At 36.1% G+C, this 27,465-nt stretch overlaps 2 protein-coding genes across 2 annotated transcripts; one reads left to right on the top strand and one right to left on the bottom strand.

The window, feature by feature from the left end:
- The first annotated feature begins 1,894 nt into the window (after positions 1–1,894).
- Positions 1,895–5,719, top strand: LOC122595503 (rop guanine nucleotide exchange factor 1-like). The gene is made up of 5 exons (XM_043767871.1): positions 1,895–2,416; positions 3,092–3,208; positions 3,318–3,856; positions 4,154–4,507; positions 5,084–5,719. The coding sequence occupies exons 1-5, from the start codon at positions 2,068–2,070 to the stop codon at positions 5,480–5,482; spliced, it is 1,758 nt and encodes a 585-aa protein (XP_043623806.1). The 5' UTR covers positions 1,895–2,067; the 3' UTR covers positions 5,483–5,719.
- Positions 5,720–7,761: 2,042 nt separating this feature from the next.
- On the bottom strand, positions 7,762–13,081 carry LOC122595800 (DDB1- and CUL4-associated factor 8-like). The gene is made up of 6 exons (XM_043768246.1): positions 12,900–13,081; positions 12,658–12,778; positions 11,692–11,943; positions 11,150–11,293; positions 10,284–10,997; positions 7,762–8,648 (listed from the first exon to the last, which is right to left on the bottom strand). The coding sequence occupies exons 1-6, from the start codon at positions 12,929–12,931 to the stop codon at positions 8,232–8,234; spliced, it is 1,680 nt and encodes a 559-aa protein (XP_043624181.1). The 5' UTR covers positions 12,932–13,081; the 3' UTR covers positions 7,762–8,231.
- Positions 13,082–27,465: the final 14,384 nt, after the last annotated feature.

The raw sequence follows: 27,465 nt of genomic DNA, 5'->3' as shown, positions 1-27,465 counted from the left end.
GCTCAATAAACCAAACTAATACATGACTGAATTGGAATTTATCATCATTTTTATATAACCTACCACAAGTAATGAGCTCATTAGTCAATAAATTATAACATACGAATTTATATGTTGAATAATCCAGATTGGATGATACGTTATATGACAATAATTAAGAATTACTAATTTAACTGATAGAGTCATATGTGGGTTTATCCACAAGGCAAAGGTTTAAACCTTCATTGGGTATTTGTCTACGGACTACGTAGCTAACAGTCTAACACATAGCTAAGACATTCGTCTCTAGCTATCCTGTAACAGCTCTCACTTTTGTATTCTGTCCGGAGAGCATTGGTTTAAAAAAAATGATATGCTATTTTAATTTTTGGTAAATTTTAATCCTTTGATTCACCACCAACTTACTTCTACTTATAATAACAAATTTCGGTGTCTTTATAATGTTATTAGTAATCACGACTACGTTATGTACTTATGTTAGTAACATTATGCTTTATAAGCCAAAACGGCATTAAGCTAAAAAAGCGTGCAAAAACAAAATAGTAGAAATCAAACAAATAAGAAAGTTACATTGTTTATTGTAGTAAAATTAGCTAAATATTTACAATAAGTTGTATCCTGATAATGTGCAACTTCAATGTAAAATATATCAAAAAAATAAAATTCACAAACTTTAATTAGTATATGGATCAAGAGGTGACCCATCACTTGTTCCAGGTTAACCTGATTCAGCTGATCGCGCGAGTACGTACACAACCAGTCAGCACATAGCGAATGAAAAAAACGTTCATTCTTGAAATTTTTTTTTCCTCAAAAAAGTCTATCGATTGATCCTTATTGAAAAGTCAGTTAAGAACTATTGACTGTAAACGATAGCGGTTACAGTCACTCAATGGATGTGTTTGCTTTGGAATGAAGATGAATGAATAGACACTTGAGCTTCGAACCGATGAAATTAGGGGAAAAAAGGGGTTCAAGAATTAATTTTCTTTTTTACAATGGCTAAAAATAAATTCACTTCGAAATTTGTGTCGCAGTGTTTTTCCTCCTGAGTTTTAAAAAGTTCTCAACTTGTGTTTTTTTTTTCCAAACATTCAGTTGGGATACGACATTAGAGAAACATCATTATATAATGGGGAAACTTTGCACGTATTTTAGACAACAATATGTTGATTATGAGTTGTTAGAAGTATTTAAGAGTAAAACTTCAAAGCTTGTCATTCTTGAAAAATAAACTCAAAACCTTGAATAAAATCGAATCGCCTCGAATCAATCGGGCTAGCCATTGGTGACACTTGTGTTAAAATGCAAAAATAAAACTAACGTTTTATACTCTAAAAAAGCTTCTCAAAAATACAGGGTAATAAGTCAAATATTAATTACGTAATTAAAACTTATATGTCTAAAAAAAAGGGTAATTGGAGGGAAACTCACTGATCTCGTGTACCATTTAGTACTCACTAATACCTCAGCGATGATAGTATACTGGTGAATCTCTATCACCTAATAATCGTCTGATTATCTCAAATTTACATATGGTAAGAACCGAATCCATGACCTGTCCTGAAAAGTGGTGGCTAGTGGTCATTGGACTATTACCTAATGGTTTTATAGGTCTAAATATAGGTAGAAACAAAAACAACAAATATATAAAAAGATTAAAGTTAAAAAATTTAAATAACAAAAATGAAGTTCAAATATCAAATAATCGAGTTGATTAGACGTATGGTCAATAGTCTAAATATATTCAAAGTTTTCTGAATTTAACGCATATTTGACTTTTAGACTTTTGAGTAAAAAAAAGTTGATTGTTTGCATTCGTATACGACAATATACAATCCCTTCACTTGACCCTATAATTACAAACACAAACACAAACACAAACACATATATTTTCTTATTACGCCCTCCTCCCTTTTATCTTTTCATTACCAGCACCACCAACATTACCATCACCACATCATCCGGTCTTTCTACTTCTTTTGTCTCCAAACATTCTCACACACACATATATATATATACATACAAAAATATATAATATCATGCCATAGTCCTTCTTATATTTCAATGGAACCAAACAACAACAACAACAACAATAATGTATCACCGGCAAGTACCAGCAGCAGCAGTAACTGTAGTAGTGGAAGAAGAAGATGTAGCTATAGTATCAGCGCTGACGTCAGCAGCGAGTCTGAAGAGAGTTCAAGTGGTTTTTCGAAATCTTCTTGTTCTTCATTTGCTGTTTCGGGCACTGATTCTGTTTTTCAAATGCCCCTTTTTAGTTTTCCCCTAATGAGTAATAATAATAATGATAATGACAATGAGGAAATTAAGTGTTGGGATAGTAGCAACAGCAACAAACAGCCCTCTCAGCCTCTGAATAAGAATCATCTGAATGATTCTGATTTGCCATTAGGTTAGTTATTTACATTATTAAGTCTCATATATATTTTGTTACATATATTTGTGTATAATCTCGTTGTCCATTAACTTTAGCTCAATTGGGATGATGGAAATGAATAGTTAGATTTGAGACCATAGGTCTCAAGTTCAAATATGATTCAAGACGGGTTTTTCCGCTTTTGGTGGGCTTTGGCCACCCAATGCTTTATTGTGTTTTTTGCCATTGGGTGACCCAGGGTAAGCCGGACATTAATCTTTATTGGACTTTAAAAATAGGATATGAATTCGGTTTACCGGGTGCCTTTTGTCATTGAGTAACCCCAGATAGACGGGCATTAATCTTTGTGGAATTTAAAAAGAAAAAAACGGATGTAGAAGGCTCAGTGGCCACCTGCCCCCTAAAAAGCGACTTGGTGGGGATACCGCCAGACAGTGTTGCAGGGTCGCTAGCTTTAGAGAAAAAAATTCCTTTACGGGACTAAGAGGTTTCTGGGCATTTACCCTTTTTTTAGGGCATGTATATAAAGTCACACATGTATTCTGAATTAGTTAATATATTCTATTCACATGCCAAAGTAGGTTTTCATATATATATGATAGGTTTTGTAGCATATATGAAAATGTGGATTGGTAGTACATATGTGCTTTGAATACTAATGATATTTAATTAATGTGCTGAAATTTGCAGAGATTGATATGATGAAGGAGAAGTTTGCTAAGCTTCTGCTTGGGGAGGACATGTCTGGAGGAGGTAAAGGTGTATGTACTGCGTTAGCAATTTCAAATGCTATAACAAATCTTTCTGGTTAGTCATGTTTTCTTCATTTCATTATTTTTGTTAAATTCATTTTTGTAAATATTCTTGAGGTTGTATGTATTTTGTAATCTTAACTGGAATTTGTTTGTGATTGAAGCATCTGTATTTGGGGAGCTTTGGAGGTTGGAACCGTTAGCAACTCAAAAGAAGGCAATGTGGCAAAGGGAAATGGAATGGCTTTTATCAGTAAGCGACTCCATTGTGGATTTTGTACCTTCAACACAACAATCTCCGTCTGGAGGTTCTTATGAAGTAATGGCAACAAAACCACGGGCTGATTTGGCTCTAAATCTTCCAGCTCTAAAGAAGCTTGATTCAATGTTGATTAGTATGCTAGATGGGTTTTGTAAAACAGAGTTTTGGTATGTGGACCGTGGTATAGTTTTAGCAGAAACTGACAATTGTGAAGCATTTCCGGCCCGTGTTTGTGGAGGGAGGCCGTCAATTAGGCAAGAGGAGAAATGGTGGTTACCATATCCGAAAGTACCTCCAAACGGGTTATCTGAGGATGCCAGAAAGAGATTGCAGCAATGCAGGGACTGCACAAATCAGATATTGAAGGCGGCCTTGGCAATAAATAGTAATGTGCTTGCTGAGATGGAGATCCCAAACGCTTACTTGGAATCCTTACCCAAGGTATGGTTTATTGTAGTCAAAACGATCAGTTTTGAAAACATTTTCTTGTAATGAAATTGTGTATATGTATTGTTAGATAAATATATTGGCAGACGTTCTTTTTAGCAATAAGATACAACTGTTTGTATGATGTCTATATATACAACAATGCTGATGTTCTCGTTATGAAAAACGTCTGTAGTTACAACTAGTAAGTTATTTATGAACTGTGTGAAACAGTGGAATATTTTAGTCATACTAAATTATTTCTCTCAACTGTGAGTCAATATCTTTTAATAACCAACATTTTTTTCACAGAATGGAAAAGCATGTTTAGGCGACATCATCTATCGATACATAACTGCTGAAAAGTTCTCTCCAGATTATCTTCTTGATTGCTTAGACTTGTCATCAGAGCACCACACTCTGGAAGTTGCAAATCGGGTTGAGGGGGCAATTTATACGTGGAAACTGAAAGATTGCAAGAAAAATACAAATCATTCAAAAGCCAAGCATTTATCATGGAGTGGGAAAGTTAAGGGGCTAGTTGTTGATGGTGACAGGAATTCTCAATTAGTACAAAGAGCAGAAACCCTGCTTCATAGCTTGAGGTTACGATTTCCAGGCCTTCCTCAAACTTCATTGGATATGACCAAAATTCAATATAACAAGGTACCGTCTTTCATATAATCTCTCGACTATTATGATAAATCATTGTAAACTCATCACAATATGTTGAGGTGACAAAATTGGCCAGTTGGGAATGAACCAAAATGTGTTTGGGTTTACATTGGTTTTTTGACGGGTATAATTGAAAGCTGCCAAGGCCTGTTTGAACCAAAGCCATATATATCAAAAATGTAAGTTGTATATAAACAGTTGAGCCAAATATCATTATAGAAATTGTATTACATAAGAATCTGATTCTTTCTGATCATACATGAGATTTTTTCATGCATTAATCTTATACTGTGGCAAACCTACTTGACTTATCTTCTTTTCATTAGTTTGACATGTTACAAATTAAAATTAAATGGGTCAACAGTAAATACTAAATGGCATCAGATACGACGCATTCTAGCTGACTATACCTAATTCTGTTTCTTTGGCTTTAGTCCTCTATATTCGAAATTAATAGTAATTTTTATTTTTTGTGTATACTCCTGAAGTTATTTAATAATGTTAGTGTGAATGAAGTTGAAGTGACAGCTTACAATTAAACTATCCAACTATTTCTTAAAATTTCAGGATGTTGGGCAGTCGATTCTTGAAAGCTACTCAAGGGTAATGGAGAGCTTGGCATTTAACATAATGGCAAGAATTGATGACGTTATCTTTGTAGATGATGCTACAAAACGTTGTATGGCTTCAGAATCTTTATCCACATTCGACCGAGGAGGTCTTGGAGGCCGTCCAATCCTAAAACGGATGTCACCAAGTCCCTTCTCAATCCAACACACACCTTACGCCTCTCCATTTGCCACTCCAACTTTCTGTATTTCCCCTACTTTAATCCGTAGCCCCGGAAGAGCACCTACACCTATCAATGGCGATACTTGTGCCAATGATATGTTAGATATCCCAAAGCCTGCTGACCTGAACAAGCTTTGGACGTATGCCGGAAGTAATGTAACAGAGCGGGATTGAAGAGGTTAATCTACTTTGAGTTTGTTAGTTATTCCTATTGTATATGTGTTTAGAAATGTAGGTTCAGGTTGTGAGGTGTTGAGTTTATGGTTTTTAGTTAGCCATGGGATCCTTACGCCGGAGATTGTTTCACAACTAGTTAATGATAGTAGGTATGAGTTATCAAGATATATTCTTCTGTTATTTTTGTTCCAAATTGGTAATAATCCTAATTATGTTAGGTGTTTGGTTGGTAAAGTATCAAAGTCAGCTCCTTTTAGCTATTGAACTGATTTGGAACAAATCAGTTAGAAATGTAGGTTCGTTGTACCAATGCAACTATTCTCATGATGGTTTAAAAAATTTTAATGGTCAAAATGGTTTTAAAGTTTTTTATAGTTCACTGTCACATCAAAAAATTCTTTTAATCACTATTCACTAATCTTACACCATACCCCTCAATCCACACCTAATCAAACATTAGTGACTCATCTTTTTCTTTTTTATATAGTCACTAGAGTGTAAAAAAAAAAAGAAAAAAACTGAAACGGCTCGTGATCATACCTATGAACCATCACCGTTAGTTGAACCTCGAGTCCCACACAATAAAGTGGACTCGTGGTCAAGTCCAACACCATTGCGACTGCTTTTATAAACAATTTTAGAATAAAACATAACCAAAAGTCAGTCTATTCATGGATGGTTTAAGCAAAAGTTGGACATCCAACCTGAAGTATTTATACATCTTAATTAGATGGTGTGAAAGAGCACATGGAGTCTATGAAAATATGGCATGCTAACTATTTAAGTTATACAACAAATTTCCTAGCTGACATCTCCACATGAACATTTATAATATTCAACTTCCCTCTTTATGAATCACTTATATATCAATCTTAACTTTTTTTTCTTATAAACCACCTACTAAATATAATTTTATTAGATATCTATCAACAAATTATGTTCATAAGTTTATTTATAAAAATAACAAAAAACTGTGTGATATATTAATCTGCTGGTAAAACGGATTGGATATTTAAAAAAAAAAAAATATGGAGAAGAATTATTTTAAAGGAAAAGGACAAGATGGCATTATGCCAGAAGTAATTTTGCTTCTCCTTTTTTGGTATCTTTGTGATGGGTGGAAACACTCTGACAACAATGTTCAGAAATTATAATTCCACAGCCAACTTAAAATTTGTACCTAAACATGTAAATGAGTTTTAATGTTTTCTTTTACTTTTATAGTATATAGATTGATAGTCACCATTTTCTATAATATCTGAGCTTTATATTGCCAATAAATCAATGTTAAATCATAATTATGCATTAGTCACATGCATTTCTAAGAATATTAATTGAGATGAAATCCACTAAAACAAAACAAACCTTCTACCAAACTTATGAAAGAGGACTAAAAAGTTGTATTTTTTGTTAACCGCATCATCAAGCTAATTCAACTGTGTAAAATCCCAAATATTTGAGCTAGATAAGCAAAGGCTCTCTCCCTTGAATCACTAGATGAAAAACTCAACTCTAAAAAGATTCAAGAAAGTTGTTTATTATTTGCTATCGGAAATGGGTGTTGGTTGGTTTGAAGTAGAAATAAAAAATCTAATTGGCATGAGTTTTTCACCCTTTCATATTCTTTGCAAATGAGGACCCATGATGAATCTAGTTTAGGTAATTTGTTGATTTTTAGATCTATGGTGGTACTTTTTCTTTGATACTAGCATCTTCTTAGTGGAAATTATTAATGTCTACAAAACCGTAAAAGAAAAGAAAAGTTTATGATGATTGTGTGAAAAGTAGTTTGCTTACTAAATTAGAGTTGAGCTTCATTTGTTAGTTTTAATATAATAATTATAGAATTAAGTAAGTGTCATTTATGAATTTTGGGTTCCAATACCAGCTTTGACGGTATATAAAGAAGGTTGAGAGATGCTCCTTTCAGGTACCAATAAAACCAATAAAGCTTACGTAGCTTGCCGATCTATCGAAGATTTGACAAGTGAATATCACATACACTTCCACAGGCGTTCTTGCAAGTTAATATTAATAACTTGGATGCAAGTTTCACTAAAATCATTTCGTATCTCTTTAAATCGAATGTTTAGACACCATTGTATAATTAATCTAGTGTTGAATATTCCAAATAAAAATTAAAAATCAAAAATTGAATGTTAACAACATTCTATTCGTCTTTTTTTTTTTTTTTTTTGAAAATGATAAAACCATATTTGTTAACACACACAAACAGAAAAAAGAACATACCTTATCCACATACGAAAACACAAGACTATCGAAAGTATGAAAGCTAAGATTATTAAATACTTATCTTACAATAACTAATCCCTATAAATCTTTCCTCTCTCTCTATATATATATATTAATAAACATATAAATATCATCATAATATAAAAACCAGAAGCATGATGCCAGTTCCTGACTGGCTACGTTAATTTGCCTTTTGAAAAAGCTCTAAAAGTTCCATTATCATTGTTGTCGTCGAAGCTGAAATTATCATCGAATGTAATGATAAAATCAAAAACAAAACGTCCCGGTCCTACATCAAAGCTTTCAGCAGCTAGCTTCTATAAATCGAGATTCATTCACATCAAAGACAGTTGCAGCAGATGTCCCTTGGAGAATCCAGACTCCACATCCAACTGTCCAACATCAACGGGAAGAAACAAAATAGTGGAACATTAGCATCCTGACCACCACCATTGCCCAACAACATGCAACTTTACAATGGTTCAGACTTCCATCATTCCTCATCATCGGGAAAATCTTCAAGTGAATCACCATATTCGTCATTGCTAGCACTATTAAAGACCTGAATATCATTCTCGATGGGATCTTCATGAGCATCACAAGTAAAATCATCCACCTCTGTCACAACCTCCCCATCCACCTCCATCATCACGTCGCCATCCACTTCCTCATCACCAACACCAACACCATCATCATCATCATCGTCGTCGTCGTCGTCATCATCATCATCATCATCATTGTCATCATCTTCGTCATCATAATAATCATCATTGTCGTCTTCATCCTGGTAGTCTTCGTCTTCGCTATCGATAGAACTATCCTCATTATCATCATCAAAGTCGTTGGAGTAATACTCATCACCAGAGCCAACGTCAAAATTGGGAAGGAAAAGAAATCGACGAGCAAAAACCTTAACCAAAACAAATTGATAAAATAAATCAGGAGAGTCAATGATTCAGTCCTTATATAACCCTATTGTTGAAAGTCGAGAACAACAGATCTTTTCAACTTCCTAACATGATTTTTTAAAGGAAATGGATTTAATTTCATATAAAAATTTATGGTTCCAAACCAACCCCCGGATCTATTTCGACCAAAGTTAAAACTTTAACCATTTTGATTAGTGCTCCAACCCGTCTGCTCTGCCCATTATGCTACCTCTATCCTAAACTCTCCTGTAAAACCTTTCCTTATTCCAATGTGACAATCTATTGATTGGAACTACAAATTTCTGTTTCATACTGACTATGTGGTTATCAGACTACAAGTAAATTATAAAACAACAAATATAGAAGAGAAAAGAGCCCAAGTGAATTAACCAAAATGAAGCTAAACAGTACACGGACAAGTAAAATAGTAGAAAAGTAAATCCAGGCTTTGTTGGGACGCTGACACTTATAAAATGTAACAATATTTTGACATGAACTAAAAGTTTATTTTCTGTAATGACAATGGATGCTCAGACCATATGCAAGTTATGAAACAAAAAGGAAGCTAAATGGTACACAAGCAAGATAATAAAGTAGAAGAATAACTCCAGGTTTTGTTGGGAAGTTAACGGTTATAAAATCTGCTATGGACCCAGCACTCCTTCCCGCCATGCTTCGAGTTGTTCCTAAAAGCATGAGATTTTATATATTGGCTATATAAATCCTTTTCAAACAAAAAACTGTGAACATGTTCAGGTTTTAGTGTTTTACTTCAGACAAACTTCTATGTTTTCTCAAGGGGATATGTTCGCATTTAGGGTGGTTGACATTTTTGAGTTTTAAAGATATTCTCATGCCTTCTATAGAGGGTTATCTGCTCGGTTTTTTGCTTAACTAGAAATGCAGAGATGTGTACAATAACAAACTAATATTTACATGTGATTGTGTCAGACTGTCAGTCAAAAGAGAGACTTGCACTCACAACCTCTTGGCAAATGGGTTACCCTAATACTACTAGGCCAATGCTAACATTGTTTAATCCCATATTGCTGCTTAGACTTTCTTCCAGGAATAGAGAGTTTTCAGCCAATTAGTTAAAGGTCAAAGACCTTCCAACGGGCCACCAACCCCATTGGCAGAAGCATTATAAATTTAGATCATCAGTTTCTTTAATAGTCAAATTGCAAACAATTATTACCATGTAAATCACTATTGAGATTTTGTTTAATAGTGAAATTGCAAAAACTTAAGACTTCATAATATGGAGATCTTTCAGAATAAAGGCATCTTTATAATCTCAAGCGACCTTTTTTTATGGAGACCATATTCGGTAATTCTCAGGTCACAATTATGCATATTCTCACTGCATAGCTTCTCCTCTTATCAAATCAAGTTATGTTATACTGCTCTGATGGTGATGTAAGTTGATGCCTTTAGAATTTCTTTAAGGGTTTTTGGGCTTCTATTTTTTAAATAAAGAGCAAAATGCACAACAGATACTAATTTTATCTAATGATTGCTAGCATTTTATATCTGACATCATTCATCAAACCAATCAGTTTGGAGATATAAATATAATCAAGTGAAACATAACAGGTAACAGTAAAGAACCATACCTTATGAATATCTGTTGGGAGAGTTGCTTTGTCAACTTCACTCGGTGTCCAAATCTTAATATCACGCTCAAGCCCACTGCTGGCGAGCATAGCAGCATATGGATGTGATTCGATACAGTTCACCACTTGTTTATCTGCTTCTAGAACACGAATGAGCTCTGCATCACTTCTTCTCCAAATGAACATCCTACCACAATCTGACCCACTAACAATATACTCACATTTGGGTCCAAAGAAGTTAACACCCTTCACTGTCATAGAATTTATGTGCCCCTTGTAGACACGGGGCCCGCATTTGTCATCAGTTTCTGTCTCTGAGTTGGAACTACAGGAGTCGTTATCTAGAATTAGATTTACATCATTACCCAAGCCCATGTCTTTCGAGAAAAGATAGATGAACTCGTCACAGTAGGATACAAGAAGTTCACTTTGATCCGAGTATGCCAATCCTGTTATACCCAAATTCTCATCACCAGCTATATGCTTGGGACAAAAATAGTCAGCCGGTTGACCAAAATTATTTGAACTATCCCATTTATAACGACGGATATCATATAATCTAGTAAATTCATCCGAACCACCAATCACAAACAGATTAGGATTCCTAGGATCAATAGCTATGGAATTAAGGTCAACAGCATGCATACTATAATTTCTACCGGGCAAGGATTTGCAAGTAAATAGGTGTGTGCCCACCCCTGTCCTTAGATCAAACTGAAAAAAACAAATAAAAATAAGCTTAGCTTTCAAATGCATATACACATTGAATTAAGCAACCTACACAAAGTACAAACACTTATGGTATCCCGTCCCAAAAAAGTGATAATGAACACACCATAAACATTAGCAGATGGATCATGACTTACATGTTGGACCAATCCATCCTCGCCACATGTATAAAAGATGTGTGGACTGCCAGGTTCATTGGCTAGTTTATGAGCTCTACGTCGATGTTTTCCAAGCAATTTTGGTTCCACTTCTCCATGTTCTGGGATCAAAGCATGCCTCACCTAGGACAACCAACATTCTCTATGAATATTTTTCAGAAATGCTGGTACTACACATTATATCATATAGAGTTCAACACTAACACACATAAGATATAAAAGAATGTCATCAAACAAGGAAAACATGTATATACATACAATTATATAATTATATATATACATAAATTACGCATAAAAGATTTGTTTCATATAAATTCCCTATAAAAGGCTAGTAAAATTTTACTGTTTAAGATTATATAATATTTGAACACCTTTTAATAGGTCGCTACAATGTGCTTGATAGAAATAGACACAAAGTCCTCCAAAGATAATTCTTTTTGCACTATTATGTAATCTATATCAACAAGAATAAAGTTAAGGCCTATTATTCATTTTACCACTCGAAACAAAACCAAATATACCTGACCATCGGCGGCACAAGTAACAATGCTTCTATCATCAGTGCCGGGCATGATCTTTGCTTGAAAGACATTGTTAATGTGGCCTGAATGATATGAGAGTTTAACGCTTCCCATTTCCCAGTCCCAAAGTATAACTTTCCTGTCATCTGAGCCAGACACAAGAATATCTCCACTGTCATTGAATCCAACCGTGTTTACACATCCACGGTGTCGATCCAGCTTCCTCAAAAGACCAAGTCTTAAGACTATATCCTATCACAATAAACACATTTATGAAGTTATCGAAATATCTGAATTGCAATACCATTGAAAATCTCTACCGCTGTATATTGTAAACCATTTAAGAAAACGTTGAAAATGTAAAAATTTAATTTTACATAAACATTTAATTATAAATCAAGTATTATTGCTTCATATCATCATATCTACAAATCTTCAAAACTGTTCCCTTTCTATTTTTTTTCCCCAAAATCAACAAAAGTTCAAAACTTTATGTAATTGGCTAAAGTTTTATAATAATACGAGGAATTTTCTATAATTTGGTTAAATAGATCCAACTTATTTACTATCCCGAGCATCAAATATTGTAAGAAACATCAAAAACTATCTGGCGAAACTGTGAGGATACTATTCTAGCAATGCAATAAAAAAATTATAACTTTGTTTACTATCAATACAAGAAAACGAAAACCTAAAGGTGCACTATGAGTGTTCTGTATAAAAATTTTCAAGAGAAACACGAAAACAAAAAACGGGTTCATATAATATATTTCAAGAAAATTAAAAAAAAATAAAAAAAAATAAAAAAATCCTCATGCTTTCCACTAGATAACTAATTGCGAGTGTCAAAGTTTTTGGCTTTCTGGAGATAAAGAAAAAAAAAACCTTCCATTTTCTTGAGAATTGAAAATGGAAAATTTTAGAAAAAGTTTTTAAGCAACCAAAAACTGAAATAATAAATAAAACCTCAGAAGCGGCAAGTCGTATGGCGAATTTACGGTTAGAGAGATGGCCGATTTCACGGCGGCAGATATCGAACACAGCGGTATCAAGGCTTGGGCGGTCTCTTTTCTTTGACATTGACATCCTATATATATATGTATATACAAACACAATTACACAATATATATATATATAATGAAAATTAAAAAGAATGAATTGATCAATTGGAAATTGAGGGTTGGTATATGAGGAAAACAACAGAATACCTGGAGGAACTAGAAGAAGAAGAAGGAATCATGGAGATTGTTCTTCAATGTGTCTTTCTTTTTTTCCTCTGTTTAATATCATTAGCTTGCTTGCCTGCTGATGTGTATAACTAACTGTATGTAGCACTATGAAAGTTAGATATAGGCAAGGGTTATGGATCGGGTTCACGGGTTGTTCGAAGATTTTTGACACTAATTCAACTTACTAAAATTTCAATCAAATTTCAACCCTTACTCATGATTTGTTTATAAGAACTCAAACCACCTACCTGAAAAAAATCGAGTTGACGGATCGAGTTTCAGGTTTGCGGGTGGGCGTGGGTCAAATGTGTTGATCAGTTTGACAGGTTGATTTCAGGTCAAATATGGGTTGGCGGATAGATTTTAAGTCAAATGGGTCATAGGTTGGCGGGTCAAATGGGTTGGTGGATCGACCTATTAAAAAAAATTTTAATTTAAATTATTTTCAAGTTGGCGAGTCGACTCGCTAACCCAAACGGTCAACCCGAAACCCACGTGAAAAAAATCGAGTTAGTGGATTAGCTGGTTGACGGGTTGTCAGGTCGAGATTTCACAACCCTAATCATATTTTTTTTGAGTTGGGTTGAGATTGACAACCCTATAAGTTATTGAGTATATTTTTTTAGTATGTGCGGATCGAATATCACAACGAATAGTTTAAACTATGTTGTCCTAATTCGGTTCACTTTATAGAGCCCCCTCACCCAAAACCTAATAAAAGGAAAAGTTTACTAATAATCCGCCTAAAAGCACGATGACATATTAAGGGAAAACCTTACCCTCTTATACTTGAATCCAAGTCTCCTAAAATCCAACCAATGGAGTCATCATTTTTTTAAAATTCTTTTCTAAGGGTTTAAATTACATGAATAATAACAACAGTTATGCACGTTCTTTAGTTCTATGTTCTTTAAGTCGAGGTTACATTTAAAAAGTTTTTTTATAAACAAATTTCTATTTAAAACAAGAGAAAAAACTCTAAATGTTTGAATCAAACGCATCGAAAGGTAAATCTTCCCCATGGCAAATCATTGATCAAATTGAAATTGTCATTCCACCTTTAGATAGGCACTCACACTTAGTTTACATAAACATCTATTATGTGAAGTCATATGTTCAACATGTCGAGCTCGTTAATGAATCTAGTAATCTAAAGACATTGTAAGTACGCTGACATACTCACCATTAGGATTGAGTATATTACTTATTTTCTTTTATTCAATAATCTAAACATCTTTACCTATATATCTATAATATTCTTAATGAAATAACTTCCAACATAGATCCTCCAACTCTTGAATAACCTTATTAACCCCTCTTACATCAATTAATTTACATTCACTACCACACCACCACCACCGCTGCACATTGCCACCGCCACTGCCAACGTCGTCACACCGTCATCGCTAACGCCATCGCGCGGACATCTGTCTAATACAGTAAAAAAAGACATTTCTATCTTTTTAGGGGTGTTTGGTAGAAAAGAATCATAGAGAATGAAAATGTAATAGAGAATGGAAATAGTGAGAAAGAGAATGAGTATTTGGAAAGAGAATGGATTTCGTTGTTTGGTACCCACAAAGAATGGATAAATAAAAAAAATAAAATTTTAAATAATAATACATTTATTACATATAACATCTTTAAAAAAAAAAGTTCATTCTCACTCATTCTCTACAATTTGTAGAGAATGGAGAGAATGGAATCGTTCTCCTTTCTCTTTTCTTATTCTCTTTCTCCATTGCAAACAAACAAGAGAAGTCTTTCCCATTCCCTTTCTCCCCTTTCCATTCCATCATACCAAACACCCCCTAGGGAAGTGATATTAGTATTTAGTATGAAATTTTTTTGAAACGGTCGTTTTTCATGGGTGTTTTGTCAAACAAGTTTTCGAAAAAAAAAAGTTGTATAAGTGGGTAAACCGGTATTTCAAATACCGGTTTCGTTTTTTTGGCTCGAAAGTGGGTTTCGCAAAACCGGGTTTAGTAAAAGTAACTCGAACCCGGTACTCCCATTACCGGTTTCGAAGTTTGCAGGTTGATGTAACAAGGGCAGGTACGAGAGTTAACTGGCTACAGTGGCCCCTTGCACGTATTTCGAAACTGGTATTGCTAAGACCGGTTTCGAATCGAGTATATATATAATTCTGTTTTCCTTTACGCATCAAAAGAAGGTGGTATTAACAGTGGAATCGGGAAAGTCATTATGGCAAGAAGATAAACCAGAAGGTGGTACATTCCCTTCAGAAGCATCACATTGAAAACCATTTTCTTAAGCATCACATTGAAAACCATTTTCTTATTATTCTTGCTGCTATTAATATTAGTCTTCAACTTTTTCCGATGATGATGTCGACGATGATCTTCTAATTGTCTTCATCTTATTATAAGTCAACAAGATTAGTTGTCTTCTTCTTTCATCATAGTACGACTGATATTCAAGAAAAAAGAAGATGATGAAGATGTTGCTACTAGTGAAACAACCCATGAAGTCAGATATTATGTTAAATCAATACTAGTATGATGTATATTTTTGTGATATGAAGTTGATGAGATCGAAGTTGTTTATAGGGTGTGTGTGAGAGAGATTATCTATATATAGATATTGATTGTACACCAAACCGAGATTAGGTTTAGAAAGGGGGATGATAGGTATTTTTGGTTGTTTGTCGGCGATTCCCCGAAGGTAGAGTGAATCTCTTTACGCCGATTAATTATGATGTGATTGTTAGCCGATTAAGATCGAGCTATAATGCATCTGATCGGCCGAGTTGATTGTATTATGTATATATGTATTGTGTGTGCCCTTTGTAGGTCTTTCGTTCCTCCTTTTATAGGAGAGTTTATCTTGTAGAACAAGTAGGTTGCTTAGGGTTTCCTAAGTCTTAGGCTAGGGATATAATTTCCCTAGTTACAAGTTGGAAATGATAAGATCAAATCCCGTTTTAATAGGAGATATATTCTTATCTGATTTTGTTACGGGAGCCTTCGTAGCGAATGGACCTTCGTATCACGGCTCCTATGGTAGATCTTTCGTATCGGTGGAGGGGTATGTCATCAAGCCCCCCAGTCCAAGGGAATATGTTTCTCAAGATAGATATTTCCTTGGACTATTCTTTGTTATTCCGTAATCTTCGAGGGTTATTTATGGAAATTATGGAAACCGCCTTAAATATACTTAAGAGATAATCAGAAGTGGTAGGTTTGCACGGATCTCGAGGCAGATGATCAACGGGTGCAAGCTAGTTCAATTATGCCAAAATAGTCATTGCGTTGGACTTATCCTGAAACTATCGTATTTCCTAAGGGGACGCTTGTGAAAAATTCCGAAACCTAAAAGTCCTCCTGTTAGCTCACGAATCTTGAGGCATCTGATCCACGGTTAGGGTTTCCATACTGTATCCCTATAAAAATACCTCAACCGCCATCTACTTGTTTATTCATCCTTTGGAGTTTTCTAAAAAATCAAAAAACCCGACCGTGCTTGCTTTGCATATGGCTTCTAAGAGAAAGGCAATAGAGATTGGATTGTCGTCCGCTCCTGTAGAAGATGCTGCAACAAAAAAGGGGAAGGGTGATGCCATCATACCTCCGGTGGCATTTTCCGGGAATACTGCTCGGAAATTTATGGAAGATGAACTGGCATCAAATCAGGTGAGTGAGCGAAAGAACCTTTTAATCCATGGATTAATCCGAGAATACGAGTATTCTCAAGATATGTTGAAGGAATCACAGAGAGTGGCTAGTGGGTTGCTGGATAGGGTTGCTGCCCTCGAGAAGCGTGTTTCGGAACAATATGTGGAGATGAAGGCGCTCCAAACTGGTTTGGAGAGACGCCATGATGAAATCTTGAAGAAGGATCTTGAAAATATGTGTTTGCGAGAAGAAGTGGATGCATTTGTGAAGAAGGTAATTCCTCATGTGTGTGAGACACTAGCGATCGGTCCTCAAGTTGTTTCCTTAATTGATGACTTTGTGAAAGCTTCTAAGAGGAAGGGGGTTCTGTCCGTGACCCATTCTGAAGAGTCCCCGGAGTACCTGAAGGCAAAAGAGGCATTTGACCAGTCTATCTTGAAGTTGGCGAGTTACCATAGTAATTATATATATGATATTATACATCTCCATGACTCCGGGGCGTATTATTATCTTGTTGTAAAACCCCGTTTTGATTAGTCATGGGATGTATTTGTCTGTTACTTTCTTATGAATATAAGAATGGTAGGGTCGTCTGTACAGGCGTCCCTGTCAGCTTTTTTCCTTTATGAGGTTGCGATCCTCTTATTTTAAAATGACTAGTCTTTATTTTTCGTCCCTCATGGGGCTTTAATATGGTACGTGGCCATACAATTATAGGACTATGGTTGTCTCTCGTTTTTTCATGTGGAGACTGTTGGTCCGTTATTTAATTGCAGTATTTCTGCTTTCATAAAATAGAAATTATAAGGATAGAAAGAAAATCTAACAGTGAAATATCCGTAAATTCGAACTGTTCCATGTCCTGTCTACCGGTGCTCCTTCGAGTGTTTCAAATTTATATGCTCCATTCCCGAAGGCTGTTTGTACCCGGTACGGGCCTTCGCATGTGAGGCCCAACTTCCTGGTGTATTCCTTTTCACTCGCGCTATTCAGCCGTAGTACATAATCTCCTATTTTAAATGATGTAGGGTTTACCCTTTTATTGTAGTATCTTTCAATTTTCTTTTTAAATGCAGCCTCTCTGATGGCCGCGATTTCTCATCGTTCCTCTAAAAGGTCGAGGTCGACTCTTAACTCCTCCGAATTTCCCTCTGTGTTCAGCATCCTATGGGTAGAAACTTGGAATTCGGCTGGTACTACGACCTATGTTCCGAAGGCGAGGCTGAACGGGGTTTCCCCATTGCTCCATTTGGGCATTGTTCTGTTAGCCTAGAGAACTAGTGGTAATTCATCTATCCATCCTTTATGACTTCGTCCTAGCCTTTTTTCTATGCCTTTTATGATTTCTCTATTTGTCACTTCTACCTGTCCATTACCCTGGGGATGATAGACCAACGTGAATGATTGCTTTATTTGTAAATTTTTACAAAACTTCGGGAATACTCCTTTCGCAAACTGGGGGCCGTTGTCCGAGACTATAGTATGTGGTATCCCGAACCTACATCTGATGTGTTCCCATACGAATTTTTTCATTTGTCCCTCGTCCGTGGTAGCGAGTGGCTTCGCCTCCACCCATTTGGTGAAGTAATCAATGGCAACGACCAAAAATTTCTTATTATTTTGTCCCTTGGGAGGGGGTCCGACCAGGTCAATTCCCCATTGCATGAACGGCCATGCTGCAGTTACCGAGATCATGTCGTTCTTCGGTTGTCTTGGCACATTGGCATGAAGTTGGCAGGCTTCGCAGTTCTTTAGTAGGGTGGTGGAATCTTGATGCATAGTCGGCCAGAAATACCCGAGACGCATGGCCTTCGTTGCGACGGACCTCGCTCCCGAATGAGCGCCGCAAATTCCTTCGTGTATTTCCCGAATAATCATTTCTGCCTTCTTAGGCCCTACGCAACGAAGCCAAGGTGTTACAAAGCCTTTCTTATACAGTTTCTTGTCCATTATTTTGTATTGTGGGGCCTTGACCCTTGTCTTTCGGGCTTCGTGCTTGTCTGCTGGGAGTATCCCACTGATTAAGTACTCGTAGATGGGGGTCATCCACGTGGTGCCTTCTTCTTCCACGAGATCTGACACTTGTCTTTCTTCGATCGACCTTTCTTTCAGAACTTCTACCAACACTTGTTTCCCTAAGTGCCCGAACGTGAGGGAAACTAGCTTGCTCAAGGCATCTGCCTTTTTATTCTGATTTCTTCTTATATGCTCAATTTCAAAGTGACTAAAATATTCTATTAATTCCTGTACCTTCTGTAGGTATAACTTTGTAGTACCTTGCTTAGCTTCGTACGTTCTTTTGACTTGGCATGCTACCAGTTGGGAGTCGACGTACACTTGTATGTTCCGTATCTTCATATCTCTTGCGATGCGGAGGCCTGCTAGTAATGCCTCGTACTCAGCTTCGTTATTGGTTACCTCAAACTCAAATCTTAACGCATAAGTAAATTCTTTTTCTTCTAGGCTAATTAACATGAGTCCGGCCCCACAACCGTCGGAGCTAGCCGCTCCGTCGGTGAATAGTTTCCATGAATCATTTTCAACATTCCCCAATACTTCCAACGACACGGATTGCGTCATGGAATTCTTTCCTTCATGTACTTCACTAATGAAATCTGCTAGCACCTGCCCTTTGATTGCGTGTCGTGCTCTAAATTCTATGTCATGTTCTCCTAATTCAATAGCCCACTTGGCTACTCTTTCCGACTTTTCGGGCTTCAGCAGTATTTGTCTTATAGGTTTGTCAGATAACACGACAATTGGATGGGCCTGAAAGTACCTTCGTAACCTTCGTGCCGCATGGACCAATGCAAGGGCTAATTTTCCAGTTCCGGATAATTGACTTCAGCTCCCTGTAAAACTCTACTCACGAAATAGATCGGTATTTGATGTCTTTCGCGTTCGGCTATCAGCACAGCGCTTACACATTCAGCGGATGCTGCTAGGTACACAAAAAGTGTTTCCTTAGGTTCGGGAGCTGTAAGTGTCGGCAGATTGGCGATATATTCCTTCATCTGTTCTAGGGCTTTTCCGGCCTCCTCTGTCCATCTGAAATCTTCGTTCGTGACACACCCTTTTAATATTTTGAAGAAAGGTAGTTGTCTGTCGGCTCCGCGAGAGAGGAAACGGCTGAGGGCGGCAAGCTTGCCATTCAGGCTTTGAGCTTCCTTGATTGTTTTGGGCGCTGATATCTGCTTCAGCTTATTCACTTTTGATGGGTTTGCATGAATGCCTTTGTTACTTACGTAATACCCCAGGAATTTTCCTTCTTCCACCCCGAAAGAGCATTTTTTAGGGTTAAGCTTCATGTTGATTTTTCGGAGGTTCCCGAAGGTTTCATGAATGTCTTTTATGAGGTCTTCCTCATTTCTGCTTTTGATAACCATATCATCCACATAGGCTTCCAGGTTCCTCCCTATCTGGGTTGCGAAGGCCCTGTCAACCAGTCTTTGGTACGTGGCTCCTGCGTTCTTTAAACCGAACGGCATTTTCTGATAACAGTACGTCCCTTTGTTGGTATAGAACGCAGTTTTATCCTCATCTTCTTCGGCCATCTGTATCTGATGGTAACCTTTATATGCGTCTAAGAAACACTTTAGCCTATGCCCTGCCAATGACTCTACCTTCCAATCAATCTCCGGGAGCGGGTTGCAGTCTTTTGGGCATGCCTTGTTTATGTTAGTGAAGTCGACGCACATCCGCCACCCTCCGTCTCCTTTTTTCACCATCACTGGGTTCGCGATCCAAACTGGGTACATTGATTCCCTTATTATTCCCGCCTTTAATAGTTCCTCCACTTCCTTTCTAGCGGCCTCATCCCTATCAGCGGAGAGGCTCCGTCTCTTTTGATGGATTGGCTCCATGTGCTTTCGTTCATTTAGGCGATGCTCTGTCACGAAGGGCTTGCCCTCTAATGTGATGGTCCTTGGTACTCTGATCATATCCGCATATTCCCATGCGAATATGTCCATATTTGATTGCAATAATTTCCCGAGTTTCCGCTTGCATTCGTCGAAAAGCTGGGCGCCTATAGAAATTGTTTGAAATTGTTTGATCAAGGAATTTCGGATTAACTGATATTTTGGCATTGTCTTCTTCCTCCGAAGGCCCTTTTGAGGATCCAGCTTCCTCTTCCATTCTTTTCAAGTCATTGACTTGCTTTGTCTGCTCATAAGACGAGCGGATTGTACCTATCCCATCCTTACATTGGAATCTGACAAGTCTGTGGATCACTGAGGGAACCATCTCCAGCTTCTGCATTTCAGGTCTTCCCAAGAGGATGTTGTAAGGCGAGGGGGATCGTACTATTGATAAGTCCAGTGTTTCGGTCCTTTCTAGTACTCCATCCTTGATGGTTATGTCCAAATCAAGTTCTCCCAGCGGCCATGCGTGTTCCCCGGAAAAACCAACCAAGGGGCCGCGTGGGTCTATCCTTCGGGCCCTTAGGGCTTCCGGGAGCTTGAGGAAGCAGTGTTCGAAAATTACGTCGCATTCGCTTTCACTATCCAAGTAGACTCTCCGTACTTCGATGTTGAATATCATGGCCTGAATGATGAGAGGATCGTTGGAGGGTTTATCCTTTCCTAACGGTGGAAAGTAGAAACCTTCCTCCGAGTCTTTGACCGGGGTGGCGTTGTGGGTGGTCCCTTTGTTAGCTGCCAGGGCCGACCTCCGGTCGTTCAGGGGCCTGCCTTTATTTTTCTTTACCATCTCCGGCGGGTGCACAAAAAATTGTTGCGATAGGATTCAGGTATTAATCGGGTCCCACGAATGGCGCCAAATGATTGTACACCAAACCGAGATTAGGTTTAGAAAGGGGGATGATGAGTGTTTTTGGTTGTTTGTCGGCGATTCCCCGAAGGTAGAGTGAATCTCTTTACGCCGATTAATTATGATGTGATTGTTAGCCGATTAAGATCGAGTTATAATGCTTTTAGATCTGATCGGCCGAGTTGATTGTATTATGTATATATGTATTGTGTGTGCCCTTTGTAGGTCTTTCGTTCCTCCTTTTATAGAAGAGTTTATCTTGTAGAACAAGTAGGTTGCTTAGGGTTTCCTAAGTCTTAGGCTAGGGATATAATTTCCCTAGTTACAAGTTGGAAATGATAAGATCAAATCCCATTTTAATAGGAGATATATTCTTATCTGATTTTGTTACGGGAGCCTTCGTAGCGAATGGACCTTCGTATCACGGCTCCTACGGTAGATCTTTCGTATTGGTGGAGGGGTATGTCATCAGATATAGATATACTATATCTCCTATTTCCTAATTTCCTACTAAAGGAGATTAGATGATGAACTAAGCAAAGGGTATGTGTCACCAATATAGGGCTGCCACATGGGAAAAGTGGGTTGGCTGATGATGTAATTAAGTTGGATATTTATACATTTTATATATAAATACTCCGTATAAATTTGTAAAAGCTTCTTGATACACTTCCAATCAAACTTCTTTTATACTCTTTTCTTTTCTTTTCTATCCAATTAATTCAAAAAAACAGATGTTCTTCTCTTTCTCTTTCTTTTTCTCTTCTCTTTTTCATCTTCTTCTTTTTTGTCACCAAATAATTCAAAAACTGAACACACATTTACCCACATCTGATTTCTAACTAGATCTAGCGGTAAGTTTGGTGAACGGAGATGACGGTGGTGGAGGAAGACAAATGGTGGTTGTAGTGTTTAGCCGGAGGGGATGGCGTCGCGGTTAAGGCTGGTTCACCGTAGATATACACTGCCGATCTAGTCGGAAGTTGGGTGAACGGAAAAAAAAAATGTCACACAACAACTTCAAGTGGTAAGTGGCAATAACAATATGATTCAATTATTTTTAATACAATTCTTGCTTCAGATTTAAATACTTTATCTTTCACAATATTCAAACATATTCTTGGTTTGTTTGATATCCCATCAGGATTTTTGTTATGATAAATCTTTTGATTTTTTATTTTTATCTATTGCTGAGATATTTTTTGCCAACAGGTACATGAAGATAAACAAATATTTACATATTCAAAGTAAGTCTTTATCTTTAAATGTTTTGTTTCTTTTTTTATTTACCTAATGCTCTCTTTTATGAATCCATGTATGTGTGTTTGTAACAATGGGTTTTTATCTATTGCTTATGTTGGAGTTTTTTTTTTCTTTTTTATGTGAATATGTTTATTTGTGACTAGGTTATTCTAAACCTGACATGGTAAGTGATATTTGTTAGCAAATTGTTTATATATGGTGTAAATGACGATGATCACATCATGGTTAAAAGACCATATACAGATCAAATTATATGGTCCTTATATTTTTTGGTTTTTGTATATATTGATTTATATTGTCTACTGGGGTTTTGATTTATTTTTAAATTGGTATTTTGATTATAAATTTTGCTTTGAAAAGCAACTTTGACTAACTATACACTACGAATCTGGCAATACGGGCGTAAGTTTTTTTTTTTTACCAGTTATTTAACGTTGGAATAGCCAATATTTTCGGGTCCTTTTATCTCAGCATACATGCAACAGGTTAGTCATCCCGTTATCTTTTTCAACATGGAATTATTGTGGTAATTATCATATGCACTGGTCAAACTTGGATATAGGTTTGTGAATGCATGACATTGAATCTTATGTGCCTTTATGTTTAGATTTCTTACTATTACTTAAGATGCTATTGTTTATAATTGGTAGTAATCATTATATTTGGAACATACAAATGGTTTTTGGATTAGAATTGACTATTTTAATTTGGGTTTTTATTGTTTATTACGTTTTTTGCTTAAATTTGTAATCTCTCTTTACATACTAAAGGAGGGTAAGGAAGTTTTTAAAAAAAACTTTGTTGTCAAGCATTTACCTATGCCACATTGGAAATATGACATCATTAGTGATGATTTCGGTGTGTGTTATAAGGTGTAAGAAGTGTGTGTATGAGCTTCATTTTTTAAACAATTTTTTGGGCGGGAGAATGGTTGCAAGGTGACGAGTAGTGGGGATATGTATGTATAGGCTTCTGTGTATAGGCTTTATATTTAAAAATAAAAGCAAATATATATAATAGGTAAGTTGTATCCAATAAAAGGAGAGAGAAAGCTTCTTCCATACACCTCCCCTTTTTATTTATCAGATTCTTGACAACACAAATTATTTCAAATTTAAATATAGGTCTGGACTTTCTTTTTTCCCTTTCTTGATGTTCAACTCGAATTTATTCTCTACTTTTTTCTTGATCCAGGTTATGTTGGTGGATGATACTGAAGAATGAGAATGGATTATAGTAAAGATACTTTATACTTCAAAAGGTATATGACTTTTTGTTCTAGATGGGTTTTAATTTTTGTTTTTTTTACAAGGTTTGTTTATTCGGATCATCGAAGAAGAACAATAAAAGAAATATGAAGAAGATGATTAAAAAGTAAGATTCTAAAGTTTTTCTCTACTTCTTTTCTTTTGATATTTGTTTAACTACCGATTATAAAAGGAATTTATTGATAAGTTTTTGGTTATATGATTTAGGTTTTTAAAGTTTAGGTTAAAGTCATCAGATTCAAGATTCTAGGTAAAGATTTCAATCTATGGTAACTTTTTATGTTTTTTTAAATCTGATCTAGGTTTCCATGATATGTTGATATGGGGTTTTCTTGAAAGAAATTTCTGAAACTTTTTGATTTTTTGATAACTTGAATGAGTGGTGGTGGATGGGTGGGACTAGGATTTCATGTTATTCATAAATAATGATTCATTAATAAGAACCCAATTTTTTTTATATTATGTTCATGATTTAGAGTATGGAATTTGCAGGCAATAATTTGTATCATTATAAATGAGTATATGATTCAGCTGGAGCCGCTGGACCATTATACTCAAACAACTCGTGTACTATACTCAAACGACTTACAGTAGCAGCAACAGAACCTTACGATACGGTTTCGTATGTTTTTGTATCATATAGAAGTTGTGTGATAGGATTAACCGCAGGATGGAAATGTAGAAGTCGATTGTGGTATAGTATTGGTAAACCTTCGGATGCAACTCAAATTCGAGTTGCAACCTTCAGTTGTAATGATAAGTGAGCTTGATGGTCCAGTCATGACATGTGTTTTTTGGTTTGCTTTCCAAGCTACATGGACTGAATGTGAAATGGATTTAAAACTGATGTCAACTGATGTTATTTATTTGGTATTAGGTGCCACAAGGGTTATTGCATTGGTGTATGGACCCAATGGTGGAACTAAGAAGCTAGAACAAGCTTAATTTGCCCATTTGTGAGTGTGTTTTGTTCAAGATGATGGACTTGAGGCATTTGAGATAATGTGATGTTATTGAAAGAATCTGATGCACTCCCAAAAATGAGGTACTTTTGGGTTATTTTTTTTGTTTTATGAGGTTCTATGGAAATCCAGTTTCGTGATAACTATTAACAGTATTCTTTGTAGAGGGGCTTAACTCTTTTAGTGGTGGCAGTGGATTTAATCCTTTCGGTTAAAAGAGTGGGTTGGGTAACTGTTTAAAATGACTAAAAAAGTTTGGTTAAAAGGCATAAGCTAATTTTTTCGTTATTGGACAATAAGTGGTAGACTCGGACTTTAACTGGTAGGTGGACTGGTGTCTTGAGTGGACTTTACCTGAATGGACTTTACCTCAGCTATATCAGCCATGTGTATATGACCCGAGTCGAGTAGATTTTAGAATCTTGATCTTTGTTTTTCTAATTTCGGTTTGTAATAAATTAATATTTAGTATAAATGTGTCATGGTTGCTACAAGTTCAACTAAGAAGTCGTACACTATGGAGAGCTTATGTTTTTGTTATGCAGGTTGAACTCCATGTTGATACGAGCTCATACGAGCTCTACCTCTGATGAGTTCAAAGCGGATGATTAGCAATAGGCGGTTATTTGTGAAGATAACAGATTTGCCTTTTAGTCAACCAAATAGTCATTGGGTAAATAATCAGTTTTATACATCTAAATAAGGGTTTGGATGATAATGGTAAGATTCTTATCGAAATTTTGTAATTTTAGGGAAAGTATTTGATATTTTTATCTGCAAATTTTGGGTGTGTTTATAAGTGATTCTAGCTTATGGAAATGGATCAAGTCATTAAAGTTGCAAATACGGGTAGACGGGCAACTTGGGTAAAAAGTAGAATTGGCCAGCACACGCTAAGGACTACAATTTTCTGTTTGTTTTGCTTCAGTTGAAACCGAAAGTAGCTAATCATAGTATGGTTGAAGGTCTTTTAAATGGTGTATGATCTGCAAAAACAGTTGGCCAGAGCTGTCGGCTAAGTTTCTAACAGCCTAAATGACTTTTTCCGGCTTTTGAGAAGCTGTAACTTAATGTGTATAATGTTTTGGTAAAAACTGAAAATAGGCTATTGAGTAGACGCAGTAAGGGTCAATTGGCGTTATCAAGTATGTATGAGTCTCGGGATATATTCTATACGTATGTATTTATAAAATATTTATAACCTGTCAACCGTTGATGGCTCGAGTCATTTAGGCTCAAGCCTCTGTTGCCTTGGCTTGTGAAACCAATCATCTTATTTAAGCATTAACGGCTGTTGCAGGTTGTTATTGGGCGAGCCACAACTCGTGGGGGAATTAATTTGGAGCTTTCAGGATTGGTGATACTGCTGGTACAATCAATAATATTATACAAAGCAAACTGTAAAGGATCTGTTGGATTTATGTCAAAATCTGTGCACAAACATTCTTGACTTTATTCTATTAACTAGAGTGGTGGAAAGAATGGGTTGGGTAACTGTTAAAATGGGTTATTTATATACGGCTAAAATGGGTTTGAGAACTTTTTACTCAAAACATTTTAGAGTAAGACGATAACAACTCAACTCAAATGGTTGAATGGTTAAAATGTCTCCCATATTAGAGAAATAAGAACACAACTCAAATGGTCAAATGTTTTGGTATAGTTAATGTTATTTTCAATATTTTCCATATGATGAGATGAGTTGGTCGACAAGCACCAGGTTAGTAGATTAAAAAGGCTACATGGTTAGTAGATTTTTATCCAGCGGAAAACCGCGAGTAAGTTTAATAAAATCATTTTTAGTAAATTGGATAAGAATTAAGTAAGATCATCATCTTGGTTTCTATACAAAAGGGGGAAATGTGGATTATTAGATTTTGTGTTATTTTGGGACTTTTAGACATTGGTGAAATAGGTATATGGTGTGGGGTGGGGTGCATTAATATTGATGAAGAAATCTTGAATGTACTTAATAAGAGTTTGGGATGGGATGGAATGAAATAGACAGGGGGTTACACTCAAAGGTTTGCAGAATTTGATTTTTGGTCAATCGAATATGGTATCAAGGTTTTGGTTAAGAGTATAACATAATATATAATAGATATAAATATTGATGGAAATAGCCCGAATTTAGAATAGATATAAAGACTCTGGACTTGCAGAGCCTGAATTCTGTTTGATAACCCTTCTTCATGGTTTCCTAAAGTGAGCTCCTCAAATTGGTAGCATATACGATGGAACATTTTAATGGTATTTCTACTTCTGTTTTTTTGCTATCAATATTGTTTTTGTTTCTTGAAGCCAAGAATCAAGTGAAAGGCAAACTCATTTAAGTGCAAATGTGCAATTCGCTTTAATATATGCACATGATCTTCAAACTTGAGAGACAAGGCCAAATGGTGGAATGTGATAAAGGACTGTCTCTCAAAAGTGACATTAAAGCTCATAAAAAGGTATTCCTTCTCTTTGACTCATAAACTCGTCATTTTTCCAAACATCGACTTATAATATTATCCCTTGAAATGATATATAGGATAGGTGGAAAGAGTTCAAGTCATGTGGGTTGGGTAATTTTTTTTCTAGAAACAGCGTGTGTGTTGTGTTTTGTCATGGACATGGGTTTAAATATGTAATAAGCGTTAGTGCG

This window comes from Erigeron canadensis, chromosome 4, assembly GCF_010389155.1.
Source record: "Erigeron canadensis isolate Cc75 chromosome 4, C_canadensis_v1, whole genome shotgun sequence".
Lineage (NCBI taxonomy): Eukaryota > Viridiplantae > Streptophyta > Magnoliopsida > Asterales > Asteraceae > Erigeron > Erigeron canadensis.
The sequence above is the reverse complement of the archived record's forward strand: the minus strand, read 5'-3'. Positions and strand labels throughout refer to the sequence as shown.

Excerpts from the sequence above, each read along its gene's own strand:
- LOC122595503 (XM_043767871.1), top strand. The coding sequence starts at position 2,068 with ATGGAACCAAACAACAACAACAACAACAATAATGTATCACCGGCAAGT. Across the intron at positions 2,417-3,091 it reads TGATTCTGATTTGCCATTAG|AGATTGATATGATGAAGGAG; the intron begins GTTAGTTATTTA and ends TGAAATTTGCAG. Across the intron at positions 4,508-5,083 it reads CCAAAATTCAATATAACAAG|GATGTTGGGCAGTCGATTCT; the intron begins GTACCGTCTTTC and ends TTAAAATTTCAG.
- LOC122595800 (XM_043768246.1), bottom strand. The coding sequence starts at position 12,931 with ATGATTCCTTCTTCTTCTTCTAGTTCCTCCAG. Across the intron at positions 10,998-11,149 it reads AGGATGGATTGGTCCAACAT|TTTGATCTAAGGACAGGGGT; the intron begins GTAAGTCATGAT and ends TGTTTTTTTCAG. Across the intron at positions 8,649-10,283 it reads TCCCAACAGATATTCATAAG|GTTTTTGCTCGTCGATTTCT; the intron begins GTATGGTTCTTT and ends GTTTTGGTTAAG.